Source organism: Bubalus bubalis, chromosome 22 (assembly GCF_019923935.1).
Source record: "Bubalus bubalis isolate 160015118507 breed Murrah chromosome 22, NDDB_SH_1, whole genome shotgun sequence".
Classification (NCBI taxonomy): Eukaryota; Metazoa; Chordata; class Mammalia; order Artiodactyla; family Bovidae; genus Bubalus; species Bubalus bubalis.
The window spans coordinates 41097648-41112057 of NC_059178.1; the positions used below are offsets into that span (position 1 = coordinate 41097648).

Below are 14410 nucleotides of genomic sequence, written 5' to 3' on the forward strand. Positions count from 1 at the left end.
ATGATTTTATGTCTGATACTTTGCTTGTTGAAAAGAATTCAGTTTTTGAAGTGTGCGATCATTTTTTTTTAATCTTTTTTGGCACCCAGGTGACTTGGCATGAAATTGCAAGGCCTCAGATACATGGATATGATCTTAAATGTTTGGCAATGATCAATAGGTTTCAGTTTGTGTCTGGAGCAGATGAAAAAGTTCTTCGAGTATTTTCTGCACCTCGGAATTTTGTGGAAAATTTTTGTGCCATTACGGGTCAGTCAATGAATCACGTGCTTTGTAATGTGAGTATTCCCCTAAATGTTTTAACTAGATCTCGCCACTTCATACAACATTTTAAAGAAGTTTTACTTAAGACTGTAAATGGAGAGTATGGGTAGAAAGGAAGTCAAATCATTTTATCATTGGCTTGATAAATTTTTGCGTATACTGTACAGGCAGTAATTTAAATGTTAGTATAATAAATTTTATAACAGGTAAGCCCAAGACACTGTTAAAGAATTGAAATATTAAATTAAGATGCAAATACTATGTATATTCACTGTGTTTGGTAACTGTGATAAAACACAATAGGTTATATTTTCAAGGAGATTATCATCTCAGTGTAGATTAGGGGTAGGGGGCAGTGGAGCTCATGTACTTACAATTGTTAGATAAAACCAGCTAGTTGCTGAATCTTGTGTTGGCGAAAGTAATAGTCATAGGAGGAAGTGTCACTGTAGTAATGAGCAAGTGGGGCTTCATTTGAATTTTGAAAGGGGTGAGTTTTTATTAATGTTCATTTTTACCCTCTTTCTACAAAAGATTTGAGCACTTATAAAAATACATAGGTTATAAAAATTAGCAAGTAACCAGTTTTGAAGGAAGGGAAAGCAAGTAGCCAGGTAGTTGCGTTACACAGAAATGCATGTCTTACAGTCCTTTGCAGTCCTTAGAGTTGGGTCACAAATTTGCTTCTGAGCTTGAGAAGGGTAAGTACACTTTAATAGGCAGAAGGAAGGTGAGAAAGAGAGCAGTGAAGTGGTCAGAGCTGCTTGAATGAAAAGTGTTATCAAGGGAAATGGAGAACTGGGGAAAGGTCTAATGGTAGAGGACCTGGGAGGCAGACATGGTTGAGACTCTGGTACTGACGATGGGTCCTGAACAAAGGAAGTGGTGAAATGCGCTTTGTGGGGAAGAGTGATGTGGGAGCAGGATACCTTTGAGCTCAGCGACTTTGAAGGCAGGGACATTAGCACCAGTCTGGGAGAAAAACAATCGTTTTAAAAGAAATGTCCAGCTGCGCTTCCTAGAGTGTCCCATGGACATGTCTGGCCACAGGCTGTCTTAGGCAAAGAGGACAGATCCTGTTACATAGTTCCAATGCTAATGGACAAAACAGGATCGAAAGAGGGGCCTGGATTGTGGTCATTAGACGGAGCATGGTGTGGAGGGCTGGCTGGTTTGAGGATCTAACAATTCTAGGGATTGAAATGTGGCAGTGGGATTTCATGAGAGGTTAGTCCCTGGTATATATTCAGTTCTGTGTCCCAAGATACAGGGATGCTGTAGACTGGAAAGCCGCTTGCTGCTTTTTAGATTTTTTTTCCCCATGTTAAATATTGGGATATGTAGAAATGCCTCTTTTTTGCTGTTTTCCATGGTGTTTCATTTTCTTGGTTTCTAAAATGAAGCATCCTGTGTCTCAGGTAACCAATGTTGGTGAGTTTAAATTCCCATTACTCATGTTTGTGTTCAGTTCCATCAATACAAAGTTTAGATTTTAAGAAATGCTGTTAGCTTATGGACATGTGCCAATTTTGATGGTTGGCATTTGTTTCACTTGTAATAACTTAATTGATATGCAGCATATAAACAGATTATTGCCACTTTAAAGAGTACTCTGTTAAAAAGTTTTAAAATACTCAAAATTTTAGTATGTTTAATGAAAATACTATGACTGTGGCTTCCTGGGAAACATGTTTGCATGAGCATCACTAGGGATGTCCCCATGAGACTCTCTTGTAAATAAAGGTTCAGGCCTTCCATTTTCAGCCCACTCTTCACTAGAAGCCATCACAGCGCTTTCCTTGTCAAACCCTGAAACCCACTGAACTGTGAGGGTTCAGTGATCTTGTGAATGAGAGATACCCAACTTTATGGATTGGGTGGGGGCTGGGACTGGGGTTAGCTGAAACCTGTCTGCTGGAGAATGAATGCTTAGCATTTCATCTCTTGGTTCAGAAAATGGAAGTCTGGGTAGATAACCCTCAGTATAAGTGGTCTTTACACTGCTTCTCAGCATTAATGAGCATAGCATTTTTTTTTTTTTCCCCTGCAGTGCCTGAGGTAACAGTATCTTTTAGCATTTAAGACATGTCTCACACTTTTTATTCCAGCAAGACGGTGATCTTCCAGAAGGAGCTACTGTCCCTGCTTTGGGATTATCCAATAAAGCTGTCTTTCAGGGTAAGACTGAGTTATCTGAATTCGTCTCCAGAATTACTGAACCTATGGTACTTACCACCTAGTCACACACTTGTATAACATGTACTAGTGTTCATTACAGGTGATTTCTCTTTTTATAAATCACAGTCCAGGCATCTCTGCTCTCTGTCAGATATTTCATGGTAACTGCTCAGTGTGCCCGTGCACACCCTGAAATAGGTGCTGCTTTTCAAAGTGTATTTCATGGAGCACTTAAACCACAGATACTAATGTGGGTTGCCTGAAAAATGCGTTCCATAGTTTATAAAAAGTTTGGGAAATATTCAGTCAAAGGAAAAGGAAGGAATTTTTATGAAATTGACCACAGTGCATATGGAAAATGCCAGAGTAGTGGAAATACCCTTGGCTTTGCAATCACGTGAATACAGCGTTCCTCCCTTGAAGTGCCACCACTTTCTCACTGGTGGCCTTAACATCGCGATGTGTGTAGGAGACATAAAGACGGGACCATGTTCATGATGTTGATGCTTCTTTTAAACTAGGAGATATGGCTTCTCAGCATTCTGATGAAGAGGAGCTGTTCAACAGTGCTGGTTTCGAGTATCACCAGGTGGCCTTCCAACCCTCCTTACTTACTGGTAAGAAAAGGCAAAAGTATGGTTTACTAGAAACACTAGTACACATAGTGTGGTATGTGTCACCGCTGACCTGAATATGTGCTTCAGAATTCACTTGTGAGAAAATATAAAAATTAACTGCAGCACTGTAAATTTATTATAGAACCTCCCACTGAGGACCATCTGCTGCAAAACACTTTGTGGCCTGAAGTTCAAAAACTGTAAGTTCAAAAACTGTAAGTTAAACTATACTTAGCTGTTTGGTCTGATTCTATCCTAACTTGTGATATTTCCCCCCCCACAATTTGATTTTCTCCTTTGCTTTCCTCTTAGCTACATTCCCCCACCCCCAGATCTAAAGATCTCTTGGTAGCCTTCATAAGGGGTGAGAATCAAACTTTACTTAGATTTTTATAATGCTGTGTATTATAGTTACTAGATTTGTTGGTTTTGATTTTTTAAAGTAGAGAGGCATAGCACCATTTTTTTTTTTTAAACTATTACTCTTTTTTTTTCCTACAGTGGTTCCCTATCCGAACCTTTCTGTGATTTTTTATTAATATTTATTATACTGACTGGCTAGGGGTGAAAACTTGTATTTAATTTAGTAGTTTGAATAAGTTATATTATTGCTAGGAAGTTGTATTTTTCTCCACTCTCTGCTTTTACCCCCAGATACTTCCCTTGACAGAAATGTTTCTTAAAAGAACTGTGTGTTAGCTAGAGAGATTAAAGTTAATGTTTTCACATTAAAAATTTTTGCAGCATGAGATATATAGATACATTTCCTAAAACAGGGGTCATCCATTTTCTCTTTTTGCATTTTAGATACGGACATGGCTATGAAATATTTTGTGTTGCTTGTAGCAATTCAAAGACTCTGCTTGCCTCAGCTTGTAAGGTAGGGCATGTTACTTTTCTGTTCTGCTTGGTCACAGGTTATTTCAATCAGGCTCCTGCAAGCTTAGTGATACAGGCAGAATTCGACATGAAAGGCCACAGGTGCCTGATTTTTCTGAATCTTGCTTTCTCTGCCTCTTTTGCATCTGTCTCTTCAAAAGCTTGCAGTTGCCTTTTAAATCTGTCTTAGCTGCACATTTTTGTTTTTCAGTACTTGGCTTGAGCCGATTTATGCCCCTACTCAAAAACTATTTAATCAGATATCTGAAAATTAGACCTAAAAACGTGATAAAAATTTTTAGTAATAGAAGTCCTGGAGACACAGGGGAAGGCAAAACCCCGTGTGCATTCCATCTGACCATTTCTCGAGGCCACTCCGGGTGCTGACCTAAAGGAGTCGAGTCCCCTTGGCCCGTGCCATGTTGAGGCAGGGGGGCGGCCCGGGCAGCGAGCCACCAGTAGGTGGCGCTGCAGAATTGTGCACTTGAGACAGTGGCCTGGGGGAATGGCCTTGAACTTGCTCTTCAGTGTTTATATCCTGTGGAGGATTATGTGAAGGATCTGTGAGACCCACACATTCCTCTGAATTTCCGCAAATTATCTACTTGTTTTAAACAAGAAAATACATTTATTTACTTGTTTTAAGCATGATAGTAAGAGCTGCCCACCTGGATGGCCACCTTTGGGTTTCTTTGTTTTTGGTTTTTTTTCTGTATGTTTGTTTTTTGTCCGTGCTCTTGCTGTGGCTTCTTGCTGTTTGCCTGTGTTGAGCTGAGGGTCATCCTAAGAAATAGTGTCATGCTCCTTTTCCCCCACCCCTCTTTGTTTATTGTCCTCTTTGTGAGGGTGGTCCTGAGAGTTCTTCTTTCTGTTAATACAGGGGTCTTTGGGTAGAATAGGGCATAATAGCAATAACAACTGCACTTTTATTGAGCAAACTTTTTTGTGTCTTAGAGCACTGTTATTCATATAATTATTTTCTCCTTTTCAAGTTGGCTCACTTGTAACTATTCAAATCTTTTACCTAGTTCTTGATTGTATTGTTTTCTTATTACTGAATTTTGAAAAGTTCTGTATATACACTGGATACTCCTTTATCAGATATTTGCTATGTAGATAATTTTCCACAGTGGCTTGTCTTTTCTTAGCAGTGTTTTTTCAGAGGGCAGAAGTTTATGTTTTGGTGAAGTCTAATTTATTACTTTTGTTCTGTGTTGAGTTTGTGCTTCTTGTGTAGAATCTAAGTAATCTTCGCCTGACTCAAAGATCTTCTGCATTATTAAGCATGTTTGCTGTGCATTATGACTCTAATTCTTTATCAGGTTGCAAAATCTCCCTACAGTTTCTAGTTTGCAGAGAGTTTTTATCAAGAATGGATGTTAGATTTTGTCAAATTTTTTTCTTTGTTGGCATATCATGTTTTTCCCTTTTAATTTATTAATATGATGAATTACATTGAATGATTTTGCAAATGATGAACCAGCTTTGCATTCCTGCTCATGATATATATGTATATACATTTTAAAAAATTATTCTTTTTATTGAGGTGTAACTGACATATATAACATTGTGTTAGTTTCAGGTGTACAGCATAATGATTCGACGTTTGTTTACATTGAGAAGTGATCCCTACAGTAAGTCTAGCTAACATCCATCATCATACATAGAAGACAAAGTTTTTTCTTGTGCTGAGGACTTTTAAGATCTCAGCAACTTCCAAACATGCAGTACAGTATTGATGATAATTGCTGTGCTACATTGTGTCCCCCTAACTTAGTTATCTGTAGCTGGACGTTTGTACCTTTTGACTCTTCACCCATTTCACCCAGCCCTCAATCCTGGCTTCTGGATAGGTGTTAGTGCTGTTAAGTTTTCCTCTAAGTATTGCTTTTGATGCATTCTGCAAATTTTGGTGTGTTGTGTTTTCATTTTCATTCAGTAAAAAATACTTTTAAATTTCCTTCATCTTTTATTTTTTAACTATGGGTTATTTTGAAATATATTAGCTTCCATATACTGAGTATTTTTAAGGTATCTTTCTGTTACTGATTTCTAATTTAATTTCATTTTGTTTAAAAAGTGTAGTATAGCTTCAATCATTTGAAAGTTAATCTTGGTAAATTTCCATGTTGTCTTGGAGAAGGTAGATTCTGTTTCTGTTGGGTGGAGTGTTCTGAAAAATACGACTTATATTGGTTGATAGCATTACCATCTTTGCTCTTTAAGTTCTGTTGTGTGTGGCATTTTAAAATCTCTGACGACAATTGTAAACTTGTCTTTTAATCTTTGTAGTGTGTTCAGTTTGTACTCTGTGTTTTGAAGCTCTGTTGTTAGATCCTAAGCATTTATGATCATTATGTTCTCTTGATTAACTGATTAATTTATTATTATGAAATGAAACTCTTGATTTCTGATAATAGTTTGTGCTCTGAAATCCACTCTGATGTTAATATAGCCACTCCAGCTTTTTTTCTTTTTTTTGGCCACACTGTGAGGCTTGCACCATCTTAGTTCCCTGACCAGGGATTGAACCCATGCCCCCTGTAGTAAAAGCATGGAGTCCTTACCACTAGATGCCAGGAATTCCCCAGCTTTCTTTTGAGTAGTGCTTGAATTATGTGTCTTTTTTCATCATTTTACTTTTAAGTTATTTGTTAACTTTTATCTCAAGTGTATTTCTTGGAGGCAGCATAGAGTTGGATCTTTTTCTTGTCCTGATAATCTTTCATTTTAATAGGGGTGTTTATTAGACTATTTGAATTTAATGTAATAATTGATATGGTAGATTTACTTTATTATCTTGCCATTTGTTTTCTGTTTAATCCATGATTTTTGATCCATTTTACTTATTTTTGGTGAGGTAATTACTTTTTATAATTCCATTTCTTTTGTTTAGCAGATATAACTCTTTGTTGTGTTATTTTATTGGTTGTTTCACATTTTATAGTATGTGTCTTTAATTTACCACAGTTTAGCATCAAGTAGTAGTGCACTGTTCATGAGAGAATAAGTATATTTTCATTTCCCCTATTTTGTGGCATTGTTTTTGTACATTTTGCTTCTTTACAGAAATCCCATGATACTATTATTTTTGCTTTAATAATCAATTATCCCTAAAGAGATTTAAATAATAAAAAATTTTTTCCATCACATATAATTTTCCTTCTGCCTGCAGGATATTCCCTAGCATTTTTTGTAATGTAGTTCTGCTAGTTAGGAATTTTTTGAGTTTTTGCTTGTCTGGAAAATATATGTGTCTTCTTCATTTTTAAAGTGTACTTACAGTAGGTAAAGAATTGTTTGTTTTCCTTTCTGTACTTTAAAAATGTTGCTTTATTTTCTTCTGACCTGTGTTGCTTTGGATGAGAAGTCCAGTGTAATTTTTCTTTGTTACTCAATAATGGGTTTTTTCCCCTCCATGTACAATTTTTTGTTTATCACTGGTTTTAAACAATTTGATTATTTTTGGTATAATTTTTTCTTATTTCTTGTGCTTGAGTTTTATTGAACTTCTTGGATCTTTTGGTTTATTATTTTCATCAAATTTGAGGGCCATTAGCTTTTTAAGCGGAGAAGGCAATGGCACCCGTCCAGTACTCTTGCCTGGAAAATCCCATGGATGGAGGAGCCTGGTAGGCTGCATTTCATGGGGTTGCGAAGAGTCGGACACGACTGAGCGACTTCACTTTCACTTTGCACTTTCATGCATTGGAGAAGGAAATGGCAACCCACTCCAGTGTTCTTGCCTGGAGAATCCCAGGGACGGGGGAGCCTGATGGGCTGCTGTCTACAGGATCACGCAGAGTCGGACACGACTGAAGCGACTTAGCAGCAGCTTTTTAAGTATTTTTTCTTTTCATCCTTTTGCAGACCATAGTTACACCTATATTTGGCTGCTTGATGTTGTCATAGGGTTCAGTGATGTTCTTTTGTTTTTTTATTTTTTCTACTCTATGATTCTTTTTGTCCCTTGGGATAACTGTTCTTTGTTGCCAGACATCAAGTATTTTGAAGTGGCATTGTTTCATGTATTTTGTTTTATCTTTTAGTTTTTTTCATACAAGATAGTAAATCTGGTCCCTGTTACTTCCTATGGACCAGGAATGAAAGTCTCTTAACTACTAATTACACAGTTAATGCAGAAATGTATTTTGTAAAAATATAATACATACTTGTAAAATTATATAAAATACATACTTGAAAAAATAGTATGGCACTTCCTCAAAAAATTAAAATAGAACTATACCATATGATCCAGCAATTCTGCTTTTGGGTATTTATCCAAAGAGAACGAAAACATTAATTTATAAAGATAAATGTACCCTTGTGTTCATTGTAGCTTTATTTGCAATAGACAAGATATGGAAGCAGCCAAAGTGTCCATTGATAAAGGAATGACTAGGAAGGGGTGGTGTGTGTGCGCACATGAATGTGCAGTATAACACAGCCATTAAAAAAGAATGAAGTCTTTCCATCTGTGGCACCATGGATAGACCTGGAGGGTATTATGCTAAGTGAAATAAGTCAGTCAGTCAGACAGAGAAAGACAAATACTAAATGATTTCATTTATATGGAATCCAAAAAAACAAAACAAATGGACAAACAAAACAGAAGCAGATTCGTTGATACAGGGAACAGACAGGGTGTTTTCAGAGTGCAGGTGGAGGGATGATGGAAAGAGGGGTATAAAAGGTATAAACTTGGAGTTACAAAATAATTGACAGTTTCAAAATAAGTCACAGGGTTGTAAGGTGCACATAGGGAACACAGTCAATAACAAGGTAGAATATTGTATGTTAATTATAATTTTAAAAATTCTGATTCCACTGCCAGTCTTTAGTCATCATTTCTAATCCCAGTCTGTCTCTTCTCAGGGGTTACACCTGGTTATAGAATTTATAGTATCTTCTGAGAATTTGTGGTTTTTATTTATGCAGATACATGAAGAATACTGTAGAAGCAGTGTGTTACTTTAAAAAGTGGTTTTGTTTTCTTTTTTCCAGTTTATTTCACTCACATTGCTTTATTGTTTCATCTCTGTCCTACAGGCAGCCAAGAAAGAGCATGCCGCTATCATTCTCTGGAACACTGCATCTTGGAAGCAGGTGCAAAATTTAATCTTCCACAGTTTGACTGTCACACAGATGGCCTTCTCTCCTGACGACAAGTTCTTACTAGCTGTTTCCAGAGATCGGACCTGGTCACTGTGGAAGAGGCAGGACACAATCCCGCCTGAGTTAGGTAAATGGCTCTTGGCTGGGAAGGGTACTAGTGAGACAGTTATGTCCATTTACTCACTTTGAGCAGCTGTTGGGTAAAGTGAAATGATAACAGAGTGAAGGCCAGAGTCTGGTTACTGGGAGTCTTTCAAAGTTTTTGAAATTTGAGGAAGACTTGACCTTCCTTGTAAGGATGATAATGTTTTCAGATATCTTGGTTAAAGAACCATAAAAATCTGTATGTACAAAATTTAGACTTTGCAGATGGTTACAGAATGCCACCATAAAACCAAATAGATGATATATACCGAGGATTTTATGGGACAGGAATAATAATATACAGTTAAATTACCCACTTGTTTCACACTGATAATTTAGACATCCACTTGGCTTCCCTGGTGGCTCAGATGGTAAAGAATCCACCTGCTATGTAGGAGACCTGGATTCGATCCCTGGGACCAGATGCCATGATCTTAGTTTTCTGAATGTTGAGTTTTAAGCCAACTTTTTCACTCTCCTCTTTCACTTTCATCAAGAGGCTCTTTAGTTCTTCTTCACTTTCTGCCATAAGGGTGGTGTCATCTGCATATCTGAGGTTATTGATATTTCTCCTGGCAATCTTGATTCCAGCTTGTGCTTCATCCAGTCCAGCATTTCTCATGATGTACTCTGCATATAAGTTAAATAAGCAGGGTGACAATATACAGCCTTGACGTGCTCCTTTCGTGGTTTGGAACCAGTCTGTTGTTCCATGTCCAGTTTAACTGTTGCTTCTTGACCTGCATACAGATTTCTCAGGAGGCAGGTCAGGTGGTCTGGTATTCTCATCTCTTTCAGAATTTTCCATAGTTTGTTGTGGTCCACACAGTCAGAGGCTTTGAAATAGTCAATAAAGCAGAAGTAGATGTTTTTCTAGAACTCTCTTGCTTTTTCTATGATCCAGCAGATGTTGGCAATTTGATCTCTGGTTCCTTTGCCTTTTCTAAATCCAGCTTGAACATCTGGAAGTTCACAGTTCACGTACAATTGAAGCCTGGCTTGGAGAATTTTGAGCATTACTTTGCTAGTCTATGAGATGAGTGCAATTGTGCAGTAGTTTGAGCATTCTTTGGCATTGCCTTTCTTTGGGATTGGAATGAAAACTGACCTTTTCCAGTCCTGTGGCCACTGCTGAGTTTTCCAAATTTGCTGGCATATTAAGTATAGCACTTTCACAGCATCATCTTTTAGGATTTGAAATAGCTCAACTGGGATTCCATCATCTCCACTAGCTTTGTTTGTAGTGATGCTTCCTAAGGCCCACTTGACTTCACATTCCAGGATGTCTGGCTCTAGGTGATCACACCATTGTGATTATCTGGGTTCATGAAGATCTTTTTTGTATAGTTCTTCTGTGTATTCTTGCCACCTCTTAATATCTTTTGCTTCTGTTAGATCCATACCATTTCTGTCCTTTGTTGTGCCCATCTTTGCATGAAAAGGGGTAGCTCTAATTTTCTTAAAGAGATCTCTAGTCTTTCCCATTCTATTGTTTTCCTCTATTTCTTTGCATGGATCACTGAGGAAGGCCTTCTTATCTCTCCTTGCTATTCTTTGGAACTCTGCATTCAAATGGGTATATCTTTCCTTTTCTCCTTTGCCTTTAGCTTCGCTTCTTTTCACAGCTATTTGTAAGGCCTTCTCAGACAGCCATTTTGCCTTTTTGCATTTCTTTTTCTTGGGGATAGTCTTGATCACATAGCCTTCTGTACAATGTCATGAACCTCCATCCATAGTTCTTCAGGCAGTTTATCAGATCTAATCCCTTGAATCTATTTGTTTAGATCATACCTGAATAGTCAAGTGGTTTTCCCTACTTTCTTCAGTTTAACTCTGAATTTGGCAATAAGGAGTTCACATCAGTCACTCGAGAGTGACTAATCAGTATAATATCATTTCCTACTAGAAAAATAATTGTATGCCCATAGTCCTCTGGTGAGGGGTCTGCTCCCTGGCCTTGATCTGTTGTAAAAGACATCCATTTATGTGTATAAATTGATGACTAAATTACATGATTTATATGGCACTTAAACATAACTTTCTAATAAGGAAAAACCAGGTTTCTCCACTTTGAGAGTAGTGCATAAATGTATTTCTTTCAGACCCCGTCTTCAGCCTGTTTGCCTTCACTAACAAAGTCACTGCTGTGCACAGCAGGATTATTTGGTCTTGTGATTGGAGTCCTGATGGCAAGTATTTCTTCACTGGAAGTCGGGACAGAAAGGTAATTTTTTTTTAACTTTGTATTTTTTCAAATGTAATAAAATAATATTACAGGTATCTTTGGATTAAAAAAACACAAAATCCTAATTTTCTAATATGGTTTTTAAAAATCAGTTTATGTATTCCCTCCTGTGTTTTTTATATGCATACATAAAAAGACTTTTCTTACTTGTTAAATTCTATAAATATATGTCTCTGAAATATTAACTACAGAGGAGACTCTTCAGACTCATTACCAATATCAGATGGCCCCAGTGGGAGAAAAGTAGTAAATGAAATGCGTTAAGACTATCCATACTTTTCTTTTTCATACTTGTATGAAATTAAAATTCTGTGAATAATTGTTACCTTTTCATTCATTGGAGGAGGTGGGGTATGTGAGTGTGTATGTCCCAAGTTTTGAAAAAAGTCAGGTTAAGTGAGCTAGCAGTAGGTTCTTGGCCTTGCCCCTTGCCCTTGTTCTCTGGGAAGTGTTTGCCTGGCCCAGTCTTTGCTCTGGTGTTCATGCTCTTTAAAACATCCACGGGATTGCAAAGAGTTGGACACGACTGAGCGACTAAACAACAATGTGGCAATAAAGAGAAGGTGATTCGGTGGGTGAGGATGTTGATGGGGTGGGCTGGGGGGTTTGAATGGAAATTTTCATTCCCAATATATCTTTTGTTATTTCTTACTATTAAAAATTCTGTGTGTAACTGTGGTTAGAAATAAAAGTTATTTTAAAATGTTAAAAAAAAAAATATCCTTTCTGTCTCTGCAGTTCCTGCAGACTAGAGGTCTGAGGCGCCTGAGTGCCTTCTTTCCGCTCCCACCCTCTCAGTCCTAGCTGTGGTGTTCCTGAGCAGGGGACTGACACGGCATGTGCTCAGTGACACACATGTGTCGGCCTCTGACACGCCCTCTGTCAGCCCTTCGCTCCTCTCACTGGCCTACTCATGTCTTCCCGGGCGTTTATCTTCCTACTGTCTGCAAGCTGCTCAGGCAGCAGGTCTGCTTCCGTCCTCCACAGTCAGGCCCGGCAGCAGACGGTCCAGCTGTGACTCTCAGAGACAGGTCAAGGCTGAAATGGACGAAGCATCATCCATCAGGCGGTCTCGGGAATGCCCTTCTGGTTGCCTGGGCAGAGCCTTCTGCTCAGAGTCTCTCTTTGGTCCTGAAGTTACAGCTCTTGTCTGTTTCACGGTCCTCTTCATTTCTTTGTGACTGTTCACACCCCTTCGAGGCCTGAGCTTCCAGAAAAGCCTCATTTCTTAGATTAGTATCATTAAGGCTGGGGCCTCCAACCTTGATGAGAGAGCTGAGCTGATTCTCTGAGCTGGGCTGGGGTGTAGAGGAAGAGCCAAGGACTTGGTTGGTTCCATACATTTTGAGGTAATTTCTTGGGGGAATGCACAGGCACCTTGGTGGACCAAATCTCACTGGATCTGAACTGGTTTCCTGAGTATAAAGAGCAGGCCCCTAGGCAGGGTCAGTCGACTTTGGCCCAGCACACTTGGGTAGTTGAGATCTCAGACTTGTATCTGCTACATGGTGGCTTCTCTGTGATGCTTGTAGTGCTCAGAAGTCCTGGATCACAAATGAAAATGACGAATTAAAAAATTTCAGAGTGTCACTTATGCCATCAAAACTCTTTAATGCATTGCCATTAACAGAAACCTTGCAGAGAGAAAGCATTACAGAGTGTGATCTGTCTGTGCTAGGTGGTTGTCTGGGGTGAGTGCGATTCCAGCGATGACGCCGTCGAGCACAGCATCGGGCCCTGCTCCTCAGTCCTGGACGTGGGTGGAGCTGTGACTGCCGTCAGCGTCTGCCCGGTGCTTAACTTTTCCCAACGGTCAGTCTCTGTGTGGGGGCTTCATCTCATGTTTTTTTAAGAGGACCACTTAAGTTTCTCAATGTGTAGCCCTCTTATGCTTTCATCTGTGTGTTCTTTCAGCTTCCAAGTTAAATATTTTCTAAAATAATGCTTATGTTTCTCATAAGAATTTCTAAATTGATAGAACTTGATGGTATTTAGAATGGTGAAATAGAGATGGGGAATGTGGCTCAGAGGTTCTTATTTCACCAAATGGAAGACGGTGCTACTTTCTCTATAACTAGTATCTTTAGTAGACTGAGGGCCCCGCAGCCAGCCAGGGAAGCGCTGGCTCATGGGCCTTACCCACCAGGGACAGAGGTAGAACTGTGCTCCCTTGATGGAGAGGCAGCTTCTTGAGTGCACAGCAGAGCAGCACACTGGACCCTGGGTCCAAACAGAGTCCTTCATCAGCCAGAGGTAGTCAGGAACCCTGAAGAAATTCATGCTAAATTTATCAGCCTTCACCTTTGTCTTAAAAACAGATATGTGGTTGCAGTAGGACTAGAGTGTGGAAAGATTTGCTTATACTCCTGGAAAAAGACCGATCAAGTTCCAGAAATAAACGACTGGATCCGCTGTGTAGAAACAAGTCAAAGGTATTTCTTTCCTGTTTTTGCTTCCACCAGATCAGATAGACATCGTTGGAGTCTTTACCAACATATCTCATGCCTCATTTTCATGGAGAAGAACACAAATCCATTCCTGGTGCTTAACTCCGATTGGTACCTTTGTATTTTGTGGCACTCTCTTGAAATTGACATTTGTTACTATACTGCACTTATTTTTAAAAAGTTTATTTGACCACATGGCTTGTTTGCCTGATATTATCTTTAGAGATAACACATTGGAGATGAAAATGCATTTCAAAATGATGGGTTTCAGAATGTGACCACAGTAGAATTTTAGGAAAATTTGATTCAGAATGTTGGTGATTTTTTTGGAAATATTATAGACTGTGTTTGGTAGCCAGATCTCATGCTTGACCACTTCAGCTCAGCTCCCAAAACGGAGCAAACCTCCAGGTGCCACTCCCAGCCCTGTGACCCGCTTCAGGCAGAGCGAGGGCTCTGAGCCTTGGGCCTGGGCGTCACCTCTGCCGGCTCAGAGCGCCTGCTGCTGATCGCCTCCTCCT

At 39.0% G+C, this 14410-nt stretch overlaps 1 protein-coding gene across 2 annotated transcripts in view; it reads left to right on the forward strand.

Moving 5' to 3' along the window:
• Positions 1-14410, forward strand: part of ELP2 (elongator acetyltransferase complex subunit 2) — a 46986-nt gene that overhangs the window by 30933 nt on the left and 1643 nt on the right. For both annotated transcript variants that reach the window (XM_045164050.1, XM_045164049.1), the window contains 9 exons: positions 90-278; positions 2373-2442; positions 2964-3059; positions 3202-3259; positions 3867-3939; positions 8988-9180; positions 11300-11421; positions 13121-13254; positions 13761-13874. In XM_045164050.1, coding sequence (XP_045019985.1) covers positions 90-278; positions 2373-2442; positions 2964-3059; positions 3202-3259; positions 3867-3939; positions 8988-9180; positions 11300-11421; positions 13121-13254; positions 13761-13874 — 1049 coding nt within the window. The remainder of the gene's footprint in view (positions 1-89; positions 279-2372; positions 2443-2963; positions 3060-3201; positions 3260-3866; positions 3940-8987; positions 9181-11299; positions 11422-13120; positions 13255-13760; positions 13875-14410) is intronic.